Raw genomic sequence first — 16,242 nt, 5'->3', positions numbered from 1 at the left:
TTCCGACGATTTTTTCCCTCAGAATCCTTGCTGTTTTCTTGTAGTGCGATCATTCCTTTTCCCCTTTTGTAACTCTGTTTCTGACTCCTTGATTTAATAAAACGCGTATTTGTCTTTGACCCACCGACGAGAACTCGTATCTTTCTTTTTACTAGTTTATCGAAAGTCTTGGTTCAAACATTACATTGGTTTGGTTCATACTATCATAGTAATCTGCTTTTGGTTCGGATTCACTCGGAAGATTCCTCCTCTCTACGTTCCTTGTTCAATACGTTACAGAAGATCACTTTATAATCTTCCATTATTCTTTATTATACACACTCGGACACACTAATCGATGCCTTGCAATCATTTATCATCGACTATGTAACATTAATAGATTTTCCAAAGGCCAGGAACAATCAAACTATAACCTTGGTACAAACATCTCTTATCAAGACCAAACCGCCACTCATTCAATCAGCATATTCTCTGCCTCAAACCTAACAGAATCAAACAGTTTAGTCGATAGATAACGTTCTCCTCCACTGGGAAAAACCACCTGCAAACCAGACAATAACCAAGGGATATTCAATAGTCTCGGTTAACTCAAAACGCTTATGGTCAGTCAGAGACTTGAAAGCTTTACCACAATGAGTTTCCCTGCGTTTTCTGGCCGCTTTGCAACCTTCAACGCAGCCGCTGCAGCAGCTCCAGAGGATATCCCCACCTGCCAGATTATCACAGCGTATCACAAACTCCTATGTTTCATAGTTTATAAACCGAGAAAAAACATACCAATAATCCTTCTTTGAGAGCAAGAAGCTTGGCTGTTTCAATAGCTTCCTCACCTTTCACCTGAATTAAAAAGTATTGCATGCAGGTCTCAAACATTGTTTTTGTTGGAACCATGTAATTCAATTAAGGAAAAAGATCAAATCTCGACTTCATGTATTCATTTATTTCATTTTTTCTAAAGGTTTTCACAGCTCTGTATTATTTTTTCCAGCCAATTTTGTTTCGTGATTTCAATCAGGATTTTTGAGGTCCTACAGTTTCATGATTCAAGAAGTAGATAAACGTCGGCTACTTACTTGAATGATCTCATCAACAATGCTTAACTCCAAATTGGTTGGGATGATACCAGAACCAATCCCCTGAATTAAATGTGGACCTACAAGAGTCTTATAACGTTTAGTTATAATCAAGAACTTAGACTATAGAGTTATGTTTATTGCCTCACCTCGTTCTCCTCCACTGAGTACTGGACTTTCTGCAGGTTCAACCGCACAAACCTGTTGATCCAGATTGTAATTTCTTGAAGAAACATAATATATATGGTTAGTTTTCAAGAATTAGTGAACTTCTTGAACCTTAATGTCTTTATTCATCTCCTTGAGAAACTTCCCTACACCACTAACAGTTCCACCAGTTCCAACACCAGCAACCAATATATCTACTTTCCCTGCTGAATCTCTCCATATCTCCGGACCCATGGTTCGGTAATGAATCTTCAAGTAAGAAATCATTATAGAGAGAGAGAGATAAAGAGAGACTGACTACAAGAACATATAATTGAGGGTGGATGCATGATATTATATAAACCTCAGGATTTGCCGGATTTTCAAACTGTTGGGGAACAAAACCACCAGGAGTTTTGCTTAGTATCTCTTCAGTTTTCTCCAGCATTCCTTGAATGCCTATCTTCACATCTGTGAGATGAAGCTCTGCACCTAATGCTTTTAGAATGATTCTCCTCTCTAAGCTCATCGTTGAAGGCATCAAAAGTATCACTTTGTAGCCTCTTGCTGCACCGATGCAGGCTAGTCCAATCCCGGTGTTACCAGCCGTTGGCTCAATCAATGTACTCTTTAATCAAAAAACAGTTCAGAGGTCAGCTGACCCCATTATTTTCTTTTAAAATATTTATTTTTATTTAAGAAACAATTTTCTTGACCCAATTAAAAATAAAAATTTGAACCCGCTAGAAAAACCTGACCCCAGTAAAAATATCCTCAAATAGCAGTAACTTATATATTATTATGAAAAATTAGCACACAACAGAAAAAGTCCAAAATAGCATTTATTAAAGATAAAAGTCAAATATATGTTATACTCTCTCCGTATCATTTTAAGTGATGTTTTAAGAGAAATTTTTTGTTTCATTTTAAGTGATGTTTTCCAGTTTCCATGTAAAAAGTAAATACAATTTTATGTTTTTGACTATTTATATTCTGCAGTATGATTTTTTATTGGTTGATTTATATATATTTATTGTTGTTTTTAGACAAACGACAAAAGATTGAATAAAAATTTGTAATTTCTTAATTAGTGTGCAAAAACCTTAAAATCCACTTATTTTGATACAGAAGGAGTATATACAATGTTTGAGTTTATAGTTTAGTGATTAAAATTTAGAGTTTATCGTAAAGATGGAATTAGAGTTTACTAGTTAGAGCAGTTTACTGTTATCTTTTGATTAAAATTTAAAAATGTTATTTTGAAGATTTGACATAACTATATGGTTTTTTATAGTTGTGTTTTTATATAAACCTTTCCAGGAGTAATCAATCCTTTGTCTTCCGCATCTTTGATCATACTATAAGCGATTCTGTCTTTGACGCTAGAGCAAGGTTCCATCATCTCAAGCTTGGCGGCTATACGGGCTAGACAACCGTCAACAACTTTGTTCAGATACACCATTGGTGTGTTACCAATCAACTATACAAAATGAAAAAAACAGAACATAGGCTTTTAGACATGTTCTTTATTTCAAGAAAGAGATGGAGAGTTATTTTACTTCAGTCACATCGTTCTTGATCAAGCAACGATCTTCCATATTAGTCTTTCTTTTAAAAATCCTGCAGATTTAAGCTTTATATTCAAAGAAGCATACACACAATATCCCCAAAATACTCAACGATATTCCATGTTCTCTAAAACAGAACAAAACTACATGGTGTGTTTATGGATAAACTAGAAAGAACCCCAAAAGTATAATCATACCTTTAAAGTTTGAACGAAAGTGTCAATGGTGAAGGTAAAATGAACTGATAAGTCTCTAAATCTACACCAGACTGAATATATAGAGTGGTGGTACAGTAGCATGGTACTGTGTATATAGTTAAAAAGATTAGTATGCTACTTTCACATGTGGTCCTCTCCTGTGACGTGAAAGTATGGAGTCGAGGTTGTGTCATCTTTGCATAATGTGAGTGGAAAAAATGAGAACAAGAGTTTGTGCCATCTTGCGAAGTCTGAAAATAACATTATGCACTGCACTAAATATATTTGTATAATGTCAAGATAACCTCTAGTACTGTTCTTTAAAAGTTTAAAAAGCATTATGGTCTTTTTCTCTGATTAAATTACTAATCTTATGTAATCAAGATAGAATTCTCTTCATTATTTTATTTATATTCTGTGGAATTGTTTTTTAGCCAGTAATGATGATAATCTAAGAAGCTACCAAAGATAAATTAGGATCATCTTTAACTGTTTTAGACCAGGGATCACTTGCAATAACCAAACTGTAACCTTGTATGACTCAAATAAAGCAGGCCCCCTTGTATAAATTTCAAGGAGACAACAGTTTTGAAAAAAAAAATGTATTCATCAAAATCTTAACATTTCTCTAATGCTTAAAACATATAATCCAGACCGAGACAAAAACGAGTGTGATAATGACAAGCACAAAATCCAACTAGACGATGACTAATAGCAAATATGGCCATAAACAAGGGATACTGCAGAGTACAACCCTTGCTCCTGCTGCTCTATTCAACACCTCACTTCTTCTTGGGGTCACCAGCCTTGGTCTACACACACACAAAAACAAACCAATTAATTACAAAAAAAAGAGCACAAAACAAACAGTTTGCAAAATGTAGGTTGAAGAGTTAAGATCTCTCACCTTCTTAACACCACGGATCTTCTTGGCTCTGTTCTTCCTCTCCTTAATCTGTTTCCTTGATTTCTCAATCTTCGTGTCAAGTCCATTCTGTCAAAATCACAAACCCAAATCAACTTAATATGAACATTCCAAAGATCTACAACAACTCTAATATTGTCACATCTTTGTCATAGAGTAACTAAAGAGGAAAGAACACTACTACCAAAAAAAAAAGTAAAGAGCAGAGAGGGAAATAGAATTGTACCCTGATGAGTCTGTACTTAGGCTCAAACTTCTTGGCACTCTCCACATTGTCATATATCAAACCAAACCCAGATGACTTCCCACCTCCAAAATGGGTTCTGAATTTGAATACAAAGATTGCATTCGGGTCCTTAACCTCGTACATCCTTGCCAACTTCTCCTTCAGCTCAGCCTTTCAACAACATTCCAATATAAAAAAAAAAAAAACGAATGCATAGCTAAGATTAGATTCAATGGGGAGAGTAAAGTTCATACCTTTGAAACATTGGCTCTCCCTGGGTGAAGAACATCAATAACCTGCATCACAAGGCACCATCACTATGTGAAATATGCTCACTTAAGATTATCTATATCTCCATAGTTTACTAAAGATCACAGTGGTAAAGGATCGGAACTCACAAACTGCTTCCTGGAGAGAAGTCTGTTGGTCATGAACTTCCTTGTCCTGATGGTGACTGCTTTCTCCGACATGGCTGCGATTCCTCCGAGATCAGTTTAACGAGTTTTCTCTCTTAAGCAGCGGCGTTTGAAGAAAGAGAAAACCCTGGAATATGTGGCTCTCACTTTTAAGGTTTTTTAGGGTTTCGTTTCTTACTGGATCTAGCTTGATGGGCCGTATAAATTCTATTGGGTCTTATTAAGCCCAATCTGGGGAAAGTTTATAAGTTTGTTTCGGATTTGATACATACAGATAAAACCCATACAGGATCTTGTGTATCACTAGAAATAGATTGATTCATTTAAAACCGTATCAATTTAGGTGGTGTTTAAAATTTTATATTTTATTTCGACGTTTCTCAATATTTTAAATAAAATTAATGTCATTTGAAATTTTTTACCATTTACAAAATATTTTTTTTTTATAGTTGAACTAATTTTATTTAATATTATTTTTATGTAACCAAGATAAATTACATAAATTTTTTTTTTTTTTTTGTGCAAAAATCTTAAAAACCAATAAATGATACAGAGGGAATAATATATCTTATACAATAAAGTTGGCTTTGCTCTCTCCTCCTGCTGCCACCTCAGCAATATGCATGGGGCAATTGTTGACACGTGTATTGTATTTTTAACAATCTGAAGTTGCATCTCCCGTTATGTTTTTTATTTGGGCTTTTTGGGTGCTGAAATTGATATTCTTTAAGAAGTCCAGGTCAAATTAGGGTTTGGTTCATTTTTGCTTGTGTCGCTCCAGAGAAAGTTCTTGCGTCTCTTCACATCTCTCTAACTCCGGCGTACCTTTCTGTAACCGGTGTGATTATCGACGATTGGCAACATTAATTCAAGCATAACGCCTACTGCACCACTCCTCTCCAATTAAAGCAGGCATCTATCTTCCAAAAAAAATCAACTAAAGCTTACCGTATAAATGCCTTCGTCGCTTGGGATGAACAGTCATACTGAAACCAAATCCCGAAGGTCTCTCTCTCGCAAACTTCAGATCCATCAATGGCGAATTAGTTTACTCTTCTTGCCTATTTGAAAGCTGGTCACTGTTCAAACACTTCCGTATACTCAGTTTCTGGGAGGCAAGGAATGTTAAGAAATACGGCCAACTCATGGATGTCGACATGCTTCTCATAGACAAGCAGGTAACTACGGCAAACTACCACCATGTTTCATTAAAGTTTCTTACTCATTTAACCATTTAGATACTACGTTCTCATTATTTCAGTCTGTCTAGCATTCAACGCTCATCCAAGGAAACGTGAATGACAACCGCATCGAGGGTTCAGTTTACTCGCTTAGCACTTGTCTCTTCTCTGGTGCACATGTTCTATTCGATTCAGTGAAGGTACGTTGTTTGTGGAAATCAAGGATTCAGTTAAGCAAACTACTGAGCTCTTCAGGTTCTGCAATCACGACCAGCTGTTGTCGTTAGCTAATACCAACAAACAACTACCGGGTACTCTTATAAACTTTCTTTCGCTTTAGAATCTTTCCACTGTTCTTACTGACCTCTAATTTAAATTTTTCAAGACATTCTTGGAGAGTTCATTGCAATCAGAGAGACAATCAACAACACAATTAACGTCGGGACACAGGGGACACATCGTGTAATGCTGACTCTAAGCTAGAAAGGGAGCCTTAACAATTTAAAATTCAGTGTTTGTCATCTCTTACAACTTTGTATGATATCGTATTTTCCAAGAATTTCATTTTCATTGATACTTTACAGGGAATGTGTGTGTTAGTCCGTTCGACGACCTAACTTTCGCATTTCATAACAAATTGGAAAGCTACGGTTCTGAGCCAAAAGTTGTATTGGTCACTAGCATTAATCCCAAGGTTGTTGGAGGTAAGCTATTGATAATTTGTAATGTCTCCAGTGTTAAGACACAACTTCATCTGTGGGATTTATTGTGTTCTCAGACCAATATATCACTCAAAAAAACTCACTTTCCATCATGCAGGTAGGCTATTTGTTAACGGCACTTTTCCGAAACCCATCTCTACTGTGACGCTGAGACAGCTGTCGGTCAAGGACTCTATGAAAAGTAAGTACTTGCTTCAAATACAGGTATTAGATATAAACAATTTTATGCAAATTAAAAATATTGGCATATGCGTCCTCTTAACTTTTCTGTGCTGCCACGTTTAAACTCTTTAGGTTGTTTGGGGATGGTTCAACCAGCCTGCCTCTACATCAAAGCTGGTTCATGCCCAAAAAATAGAACCTCTCACTCTTTCTGAGCTTAACCAATACGTGTTGACCTCCGCATCTCAGGTGAAAGTCTTAACTATTTCAAGTTACCCCCTCAATTGTGTATTCTAATTGTTATGGTTCTAAGCACCAGACTTTCACCTTCACTGAGCAGCAGCGTCCACCACTCCCAGACTTTGTTATACATGTTGGTACTTAATACTGAGTTTTTTTCTACATCTCTTTGAATTATATTGTAACAACCCGCCCCGTGGGACCCGGGCTTACAGCGTTGCAGCGCGCCGACCCCAACCCCTCCATTATGGAACACCTTCCATAATTAGGTTGTTGTGAGCGTCGAACCCACGACCTCACCCTTTAACAGTCTTCCCACAAGACAAGCTGTCACCAATTGATCTGCAGTTCAATTGGTGACAGCTTGTCTTGTGGGAAGTTGTTTGGGGATGGTTCAACCAGTCTGCCTCTACATCAAAGCTGGTTCATGCCCAAAAAATAGAACCTCTCACTCTTTCTGAGCTTAACCAATACGTGTTGACCTCCGCATCTCAGGTGAAAGTCTTAACTATTTCAAGTTACCCCCTCAATTGTGTATTCTAATTGTTATGGTTCTAAGCACCAGATATTCATGTTAATCACTTTGATATCACGAGGGAGATGGCCAGGAACCTAATGATGATGTGCCTGTGGAGAAACCGGTAGCATCTAATGTCTCTATTGGTGCTGATAACACTTTGGCAGAGGTAGCAAGTGGTGTGGGAGCAGAAGTTGGTGAAACTACAAGTGCCAACCATAGCCATCCTCATCTGTTGTTGCAGGATTAATTCGCTCTGCATCTACCATTCCCATACTTGACCCACATGAGAATCGAAAAAAAAGTCCCGCATGGCATAGCTACTGTTGCCGAAGCAAAATCCCCATTTACTATACTTACTAAGCAAAACTCTATGTTATTTTTACATTAATTTCGTTGTGGCTGTTTGAACTATATCTGCAAGTTTTTTATAACAAAGCTTCGTTTTTATTTTAACACATTTTCACTTTTATGAACTCACGTGCTCTCCAAGTTATATATTTTTCTGAAACAGGTACGAATGAAATATCGTACCTATATATCAAAAACTGTTATAAAGAATAATACATCGGTGAGTGGCACCGTACATTCTTTGGACTTCAATAATTTCTCCGAAATCTTTAAAATAGCATAATATATAAACAATGATGAGCACCGGTCAAAACATGAAAACAATATATTTTACTATTTTTCCTAATTTGGTAAAATTAGCCTCTGTCAAAATTTGTTTCTCACGCAGTTACAAAAAATATGAAGAAGATTGTTTCTAACCTATAAAAAAATAATAGTAACTCTCTCATTATAGGGTGTCATATTGTGAATAGATTTTCGGGTTTTACCCTGACTGCGTTCCACAAATGCATATGTTTTATATAAAAAAATTAGAGTCATCAAAGCATTCACTCAATTTACTATTTAATAGTTTTTTTCCTTGATTTACTTTCGTAGTATATGAAATTGGTGTTAATCGAACATACAGTAAATCCAAACCGATTCGAGTGGTATCTGTTTTCTTTATAAATAAGCGTTTACATGTTCATAGATGACTTTCATTAGGGACTGACTAGATTAAACAAAAGAACACTACAAATGTCAGCAAAAGAACTTTCTTAATGATAAATCTTTATTTAACAAAATCAAATATTTGTAAAGGAAAAAATACCCCCTGAGCTTTTATGTACAATAAAATTAGTTTACTATGAATTTACTAATGGAGAACTTCCCGGGCTACGGGAACTCATCACAAGCTATATCACCTTAAGTTGCTTACAATGTTCAACTCCCATAAATAATCAAAGAATGAAATAACGAATTACTTCTCTCTTATAAGTTCTCACATCAAACAAGACTTTCAGGAGCAACTATCCAGCACACACTCCAAGTCTACGTCCACATGCTCAACATACAACATCTATCATTGATTTCTAACTATTATCTATCACCAACCATCAGATAATAAATATCGATTTTTTATTCTAGTGTCGCTAATCACTATCAAATGAATCAGAAAAAATCTTATTCTCTTTCAACATATATAATTTTTTTTTGTAACGGTATAGCATATAAGTTCATGTATTCGCTAATCACTCTCAAATGAATTATAAATTTATTTCAGAATAAAATATATGAATCCGGCGCGTAGCACCGGAATACCACTAGTTTCTCGTTAAACTAAGCTCTCGAATTCAGAATAATTGTTAAAAAAAGCTCAATGGCCTAAAAAGGTTTGACATCTGTCTTCAATATATTCACCATTCGTTTGTGCATTTGCCTACATGAGACATTTAAGTTTTCCTTCAAACTTGGAAGCAAATTGTGAGTGGTTTTCATCAAGGAAAAGGTGTGTGTGAACGCTGAAGACATCAACAATCTAAGTACTTAAACTGCAATTTATACTTCTTACTTGAACTATGTGGTTCATAAGGTCTAAGTGGAATAACGATTACGGAGATGTCAGTCTTTCTTGAATATCATTGTTTCATCAGATACAAGGGTTAGCTTCAAAGAAAACTTCTATCAAATCGTGGAACCTCAACAAGTTTCAAAAAAGGCCTTTGAACCCATGTTCATTAACCTTCCTGCTTACTAGCACTAGTTTCCTTGTAACTCTTAGACAACCATATCGCCGTCTCTCTAGGCGACACTTTCCCCGGACCAAACGGTTTCAGCAACACATTCAGCTCATCATACCTCTCGTCCAAAAGCAGCCTCGCGCTGAACTCAAGCAACCCCTCAAGCGCCTCAGCACGTTGCTGATACGAGCTGGGATCAAACCTCTGTCTACTCCTTGACGCACCTGAGGAAGCCCTGCTCGTCGCGTTCTGATCAGACAAGCGTTCTGGTTCTTCAAGCGTGAACTTGTCTTTTGTGATTGAGCAGTCTAGCGGTGGCTCTGGAGGCGGGCTGTATGATCCTTTGGATGATCCTTTGGTCTTCTTGTTGCGCACAACGGGAGTGAATGGCATTTCTTCGTATGAAGCTAGTGGGAACTTGATTGTGTCGATTCTTGGTGAGTTTACGGAGACGTCTGGAGAGTTTAGCTGATGGAGTATACCGATGGTTGGAGTGTAGAGAGTGTCTTTTGTTCCTTTTGAAGGTTTTTGTGAGACTGGTAAGGAGGCCCTACGAGTTGTTGCAGCTGGTTTCTGATACATTAGATCAAAAACATAAACAGACTGAATCAGCAACTTGTAAGATAAAAAGGCTAGGGTTGGGATTTTGAACCGAACAGAAATTTTTGGTTAATTGGTTAGGGGTTTGGTTCGATTCAGTTCGGTTTAATAATTGGTTAACTTCGATTTTCTTTTAAAAAAACAAAAAAGTATAACCAAACCATACCGAAAACCGAACTTATCCGAAATAATCGAACTTATCCTAAAATTAACAAAATTAAACCAAAACATCATGGAAATAAAAAACTTCGGTAGGATTTTTTAAAACCGAACTAACCAAATTTCAGACCGAACTTATCCGAAATTTTAACAAAATTAAACCAAATATAACTGAAATAAAAAAACTGTCGGTAGAATTTTTAAAAACCAAGCTAACCAAATACTGTACCAAACACTATTTTGGGTTAATTCGGTAAGATTTTGTGTTAAACCGAACTACCCAAACCCACAGGCCTATAAAGGAGTATGTGGACAAATGACTTACCAGACCACCACTCTTAGGCTGGCTTGATCTCACTGGCACACATCTTGAACTGTAAGAAACCCCTGAAGTTTTTGAAACAGCTGGTCTACGAACAACCACTCCACCGTTCTCCACTGGCCTACGCCTGTTCAAATACGTGTGCAGGGGTTTAACAGAAGAAACAGAATCCTCCTGGTCAACCTCAAACCTGCTTGGACCATAGCTCTTGCATTTGCCAGAAGGCGGACGCCTTCTCTGCTCAGGATAGCTTCTTCTTCTCGCGGATTCAGACTCTGGTAACTCACCTTGTCCTCGGTAGCTCACCTTGAGAAGAACCTTTTGAACGTAGGGCTGAAGCAGCGGGTGTCTGAGAAGATCAGAAGCCTACACAAAACTTACTAATCAGATTTGTACAGGCTTAGGTTTAATGATCACAACAAGAATGGTGCGTACGCTTGGTCTGAGTTCTGGATTCTTCCTGAGCATGCTTTTAACCAAACCTCGACTGGAGAAAGCAGGAAACGCAAAATCAAATGGAAGTTGCTGAGCTCTCTCTATACAAAATAAGAATCTTATATACTTACAAGCCAATAGAATATTGCACAGGAAGTGGAGAAACGATGGATCTGTTTATCCTGTTGATCAGCCCTTGCATGTCCTAAACAGAATCATGAAGATCAAGACAAAAGGGAACATGATGTTTGAAGGTTGTGGATGGATGGAGAAGAAGTTACTTACAAAGGCTTTGAATGCTGGTTTCAGAGCCGTCATCTCATACATACAACATCCTGTAACAGAATAATAGACTCAGAGTTAAACATTGTTTCTTTCTCTTAGTGTCTTAAGCCATGGGATGAGAGAAACTTGCCTAACGACCAAATATCAGACTTTGATCCGTAGGGAATATCAGCAAGTAGCTCAGGGCACATGTAGCTTGGTGTTCCAACCACCTGATTAAAAAACACAAATCAATTCAGAGACTTAAGATCATTGAAGAAGTTTGAAATCTATTACTTACTGAAGAAGCAAGGTCGTCTGATGTCAAGATCTTGGCAAGTCCAAAGTCACCTAGACGTATATCGTGATCCTTTGTCAAGAATATGTTTGAACACTATAATCAAACCAAGGAGATTTCTATTAGTAAGTTTTCAAACAGGAAGATGATCAATAGTTGTGTTATGCTAAAACACAACCAACCTTGACATCACGGTGGAGAATGTGACTGGCGTGTAAGTACTCAAGAGCCATCAAGAGTTGTACCAGCCACCTGCAGAGTTTCTGAAAAACAAAAAAGAGATTCAGAACTTTCTGTACTAATAAACTTTTAAGATAAGATGTGTACAACAACACCTCTTCAGAGAATTCTACTCCATTGGCTTTCTTTATTGCTTCAGCCCTGTAATGCAGAAGTTACAATGTCTCAGAAACTCCTTCAGAGTCAAGAACAGGCAAAAATTTCTGAGAAGTAAACAACAAGTTACATGTCACCGCCTTTGCAATAGCCTATAACAATGCACACATAGCAGCCCTGTACACACACACACACACCAGAGACATGATTATTTACTTTTAAAATGTACAAAAATAAATCTCTATTGAAGTAACATAGAGGCTTAACAAACGCACTTTTTCAACCCAAGAGTCTTTATATTCGACGATAAATGGGTTTCGGATCTTTGAGATTAGTTCCATCTACAGGGAGGTAACAATTAGCAAGGAGAACTGTTAGTCACAAGAGCATAACCTGTGTCATTTCTTTGAAGGGTGATAACACCGTAGCATTCAGATACTAGTGTACACTCATACTTCAAGTAAGCTTTTATCTGTAGTGGTTAGATTAAGATTTGATCAACTTAATTACTAGTCTAATAGAACTTCATACTGCAGACGAATTTTATCTATAATGGCTAGTGGAAAAGGAGTTTGAATCTCAAAAAATATAAGAAAATCACCATGTGCCATCATCTAACCAGTGTTTTAAAAATCGGATCTAAATGAAACGATTTTTCTAGAACAGTTTTTTTTTTTTTAAATCTGGTCTAGACGTTCAGAAAATTGGTCTAGAACATTGATCTAAATATATCCTTCCACATTTCAAAAAAATTCAGCTCAGTGAAGGCAACACTATAAAATTTGCTTGATCCATGTAAAATATATGCAAGTGTTAGTGTATGTGTGTGTGTAACATATTGAGATTAGGATGAACCTCTTGATGAGCAGATCTTCTTGTTCTACCAGTCTGCCTAGCCAGCCTGATTTTCTTCAAAACATACCTTCAAGAATCAAGAATACAAGAAAGAATCAATTGCAGACATCACTAATTATACATACATAAATAAAGAGAACCAGTTTCCATTAAAGTGATACACAAGTATCTTACAGTTTCTTCTCGTGCTTATGCCTCACAAGAAGAGCTGAGCCAAAGGAGCCTTTCCCAATCTGCTCAAGAACCTCGTAATGCTCCATTGACAAGCTCCTTAACTAATATTATCTTCTTCTGAAGATAAACAGAAACAACAATGATCAAGCTTTATCTCAATGAAGCAGCAAACACTAACCGTACCTTTCAGGACATGTAAAGATTTGAAGAAGAAAAGTAGCTAAAAAGGTGAAACATTTAGTAAGCTAATTAAAGTGAGAACTCTTTGCACGAATCTTCCGACCCACCAAAACTTAGTAAAGTCAAAACTTTGCCATGAAAATGAAATCTTTAGAGGGTTAAAGCTTAGAAAAGAAAGGCATCCACATCATGAAAATTGACTCTTCCTAATAACACATGCTCCAATTAGCAAATAAAAAATAAAATCTTGAAATGGTTTTTTCTTTTTTTCTTTTGTCTTGTTTAAAGCTCGAATCTTTATTGCAATAATTGGTCTGAAAACACTTCTACTCACTCACATTTTGCGGTAATGAAAAGACCAATTAAATGTTTTATGTTCGATTAAACACCACAGAAACATTAAAAGAAAAAAAAAAGAAAAAAGAGTTCTTGAGTTCAAAACGGCGTCGTTGCGGAGGAGAGAGCGGTGAGTGAGAGGAGCAAACCTATGAAAGTGTCGGTGAGAGACTGGAGGAATGTGGTTGTGGCATTATCCGAGAAGAAGCTACAAAACGGCACCGTAGTGGAGGAAGTAGTGACTGTGGAGAGGAAGCTGGGAAAGAAGCTGCTTCGCCATGAGACCTGCTTCTCTCTCTCTCTCTGTCTCTCTCTCTCTCTGTCTCTGAGAGTGTGAGGAAAACGACAGAGTTACCGTGAGAGATGTAAATCGACTTTATTATTTCTTTTATATTAAAATAAATAAATATATATCCTGTGACTCTATTTAATGTCTATTAATTGTTTAATATTTACGCTGGAAATATTTGTGTATAATAGTATATCGTTTTCTTAAATAATTGGTTAATTCATCAATTTCAAAGGTGAACAGTAGACATTGTTCACCGGTTGCGGTTATTGAAGTTTGCGGATGCGGATGGTTGAGGTTTCTAACGGTTTTAAGAGATTTGTACGACTGGTTCTGCGATTAGAAATTAGTGCGTTTACAGGATACTTATGACTGGTTAACTACCAAATGCAGCAGCGGTTAAATAATAAATTAACAATATTTATATTTTATATAATTATAAAATATCAAAAATCATAATATTATAATAAATATAAAAATTATATTTAGAAAGTTCTAGTTTTAATTTTTTTAATACAGAAAATATTTTTATTTTAAAATTTTATAATATTAATTAATATAAAAGATATATTTTAGTGTTTTTATAATTCCAATTTAATTTTTTTATATAATGTTTTTATTTTTGTATTTATATTGTTTTAGAAAAAAAGAAAAAAAATTATCTTTCCGCAACCGCTGCAACTGTAAACGCTAGTTAAAATCAGTTTTTGAATTTATGATTGTTGCAAAACGCCAACAACCGCTATCAACCGCAAAAGTTGTGTTTACGGTTGGTAGGAAAAACCAGTCATACCCTCTATATAAGGAAAAACTAAAAGGAATCATGATCCGTTTAATCTTTTTATATTCAAAGTTCAAACAATCAACAATCTAAACCGATAAGAATACACTTGAACCTGAATAAAAAATCTGAATGATTATGTCTATTTGATATTATATGTAGTCAACTGGTTGCAGTTCTTTTTTTAACTAGGATAGTCAAGTTATGCAGTCTTAAAATTATACTAAGCCATTTGAACAAAAAAAATAATTATACTAAGCCATAACAAAAATACGTATAATATGCATCTAACTAGAGTATAACACTATAAGAAAACAGGCGGATACTGACGGACAAAATCGTCAGAAGTTCGTCAGAATATGCGGATACTGACGACAGTGGTCGTCGGTATCATTTCGTCGGAAAACAAAAATTCGTCGGAATTTCGTCAGAGTTTCCGACGACTTTCTGACGAATACCGATAAACCACATTCTGACGAACTTCCGACGACACTCCGATAACATATTCCGAGAACAGAATTTATCGGAAACACTATATTCCGACGAATTAGGTCGTCAGAATATACTGACGAATTAGAGTCGTCGGAATATAGCGACAAACAGGTTCGTCGGAATATTCCGACGACACTAATTCGTCAGTATATTCTGACGACCTAATTCGTCGGAATATAGTGTTTCCGATAAATTCTGTTCTCGGAATATGTTATCGGAGTGTCGTCGGAAGTTCGTCAGAATGTGGTTTATCGGTATTCGTCAGCCTTTTCCAATATCTTGGCGTTGGTCTTCTTTTGGGATTCCAGCTGAGCAAGGATAGTGGCATTCTCAGAAAGAATAGTGGCGTTCTGCTCCTCCAATGCCACAATCCGTTCATATTTGCTCTGTATACGAAACTTGCGAAGAAGACACCGGATACGAAGAAGCACGGCGGGCCAACCCAACTAAACGTCCTCCTTTCCTTTTAGGAACCGCCTACAAAAATATTTAAAGTTAGTAAACTACATTATAAAATAAATATATTAATAAAAAAATTACCTTTTCGACCATATCATTTATTTGCAATCGGAACATGTTGGTTGAAACTCCCGTAGAATCGCCGTCATCAGAGAGAGGCTGAGAAGATAGAAGATCTTCTTTTTGAGTTTCCACCAAGTCAACGACGGATCTGATCACGGCGTCCTAAATTTGACCCGTCTTCTTGTTAGTGTGAGCCTCCTTAATAAGTTGAAAACGATCAACGGGATTACCGTCATTTACTTCAATCTAAAAAACAGTCATTAGCCAAAGAATATATAAAAATATTTATTTAAATAAATATAAAGATAAAAAAAGAATAGAACTTACAAGTTGATCCTCCTTAGAAGACATAGAGCAAGCGCCGAGGTTGTGCACATACATACCTTTCCTGCCACGATCGCTCTTTCGGTTCTTGGAGTTCTTAAGAGACGTCGCTGCAGTGTCGTCCTTCGCTTCTATCAACGCAGTTTCACAAATTTGATGAATAACCGTCTAGAAATTTTACTATATCTGTAATCCAATCAAAGAACTCTTCTTTTCCAGCACCATCTAGCCGATAAATGGGAAAAGGGGCCGTACCGTTCTCATCAACGTGAAGTTCAGAACGATCACAGATATCGACTAAATCCAACCTTGACTTCAAATTATCCTTCGTTTTACCTTAGATGTTAAGGATTGTGTTCATCAGATTGTCGAAAAAGTTCTTCTCGATATGCATGACATCTAAATTATATGCATGACATCTAAATTATG

The 16,242-nt window shown here is 36.4% G+C and overlaps 3 protein-coding genes across 5 annotated transcripts; all 3 read right to left on the bottom strand.

The window, feature by feature from the left end:
* Nucleotides 1-179: 179 nt before the first annotated feature.
* Nucleotides 180-3,081, bottom strand: LOC106325307 (bifunctional L-3-cyanoalanine synthase/cysteine synthase D2). The gene is made up of 10 exons (XM_013763349.1): nucleotides 2,986-3,081; nucleotides 2,780-2,840; nucleotides 2,533-2,700; nucleotides 1,585-1,848; nucleotides 1,353-1,490; nucleotides 1,223-1,274; nucleotides 1,074-1,153; nucleotides 778-837; nucleotides 629-709; nucleotides 180-541 (listed from the first exon to the last, which is right to left on the bottom strand). Exons 2-10 carry the CDS (start codon nucleotides 2,816-2,818, stop codon nucleotides 452-454), a joined length of 972 nt encoding a protein of 323 aa, XP_013618803.1. The 5' UTR covers nucleotides 2,819-2,840; nucleotides 2,986-3,081; the 3' UTR covers nucleotides 180-451.
* A 420-nt stretch (nucleotides 3,082-3,501) lies between these two features.
* On the bottom strand, nucleotides 3,502-4,692 carry LOC106325038 (40S ribosomal protein S24-1-like). Its single transcript, XM_013763059.1, has 5 exons — nucleotides 4,535-4,692; nucleotides 4,391-4,432; nucleotides 4,137-4,307; nucleotides 3,893-3,979; nucleotides 3,502-3,797 (listed from the first exon to the last, which is right to left on the bottom strand). The coding sequence occupies exons 1-5, from the start codon at nucleotides 4,604-4,606 to the stop codon at nucleotides 3,768-3,770; spliced, it is 402 nt and encodes a 133-aa protein (XP_013618513.1). The 5' UTR covers nucleotides 4,607-4,692; the 3' UTR covers nucleotides 3,502-3,767.
* Nucleotides 4,693-9,301: 4,609 nt separating this feature from the next.
* Nucleotides 9,302-13,775, bottom strand: LOC106322207 (serine/threonine-protein kinase Nek3-like). Of its 3 annotated transcripts, XM_013760350.1 has the most exons (14): nucleotides 13,555-13,775; nucleotides 12,890-13,006; nucleotides 12,716-12,782; nucleotides 12,136-12,201; nucleotides 11,991-12,037; nucleotides 11,860-11,905; nucleotides 11,707-11,787; nucleotides 11,528-11,620; nucleotides 11,378-11,459; nucleotides 11,248-11,297; nucleotides 11,094-11,167; nucleotides 10,963-11,014; nucleotides 10,531-10,893; nucleotides 9,444-10,019 (listed from the first exon to the last, which is right to left on the bottom strand). In XM_013760350.1, the coding sequence occupies exons 2-14, from the start codon at nucleotides 12,973-12,975 to the stop codon at nucleotides 9,444-9,446; spliced, it is 1,683 nt and encodes a 560-aa protein (XP_013615804.1). In that variant the 5' UTR covers nucleotides 12,976-13,006; nucleotides 13,555-13,775. The 3 variants fall into 3 exon arrangements, with proteins under 3 accessions (XP_013615792.1, XP_013615799.1, XP_013615804.1); XM_013760338.1 differs by having other exon boundaries at nucleotides 9,302-10,019; nucleotides 11,707-11,905; XM_013760345.1 differs by lacking the exon at nucleotides 13,555-13,775 and adding an exon at nucleotides 13,073-13,388 and having other exon boundaries at nucleotides 9,302-10,019; nucleotides 11,707-11,905.
* Between the last annotated feature and the right edge of the window lie 2,467 nt (nucleotides 13,776-16,242).

This window comes from Brassica oleracea, chromosome C2, assembly GCF_000695525.1.
Source record: "Brassica oleracea var. oleracea cultivar TO1000 chromosome C2, BOL, whole genome shotgun sequence".
Taxonomy (NCBI): domain Eukaryota; kingdom Viridiplantae; phylum Streptophyta; class Magnoliopsida; order Brassicales; family Brassicaceae; genus Brassica; species Brassica oleracea.
The sequence above is the reverse complement of the archived record's forward strand: the minus strand, read 5'-3'. Positions and strand labels throughout refer to the sequence as shown.

Bases quoted from the DNA above. Each gene is read 5' to 3' on its own strand.
- LOC106325307 (XM_013763349.1), bottom strand. From the start codon at position 2,818: ATGGAAGATCGTTGCTTGATCAAGAACGATGTGACTGAA. The intron at 1,849-2,532 runs GTTTATATAAAA...TTTTGATTAAAG, and splicing joins GATTGATTACTCCTGGAAAG to AGTACATTGATTGAGCCAAC. The intron at 1,275-1,352 runs GTTCAAGAAGTT...CTGGATCAACAG, and splicing joins AGATGAATAAAGACATTAAG to GTTTGTGCGGTTGAACCTGC.
- LOC106325038 (XM_013763059.1), bottom strand. From the start codon at position 4,606: ATGTCGGAGAAAGCAGTCACCATCAGGACAAGGAAGTTCATGACCAAC. The intron at 4,308-4,390 runs GTATGAACTTTA...TGTTGTTGAAAG, and splicing joins GGAGAGCCAATGTTTCAAAG to GCTGAGCTGAAGGAGAAGTT. The intron at 3,798-3,892 runs GTGAGAGATCTT...GTGTGTGTGTAG, and splicing joins AGATCCGTGGTGTTAAGAAG to ACCAAGGCTGGTGACCCCAA.
- LOC106322207 (XM_013760338.1), bottom strand. From the start codon at position 12,975: ATGGAGCATTACGAGGTTCTTGAGCAGATTGGGAAAGGCTCCTTTGGC. The intron at 11,015-11,093 runs GTAAGTATATAA...TGCTTTCTCCAG, and splicing joins GTGCAATATTCTATTGGCTT to TCGAGGTTTGGTTAAAAGCA. The intron at 10,894-10,962 runs GTACGCACCATT...AGTTTTGTGTAG, and splicing joins ATCCAGAACTCAGACCAAGC to GCTTCTGATCTTCTCAGACA.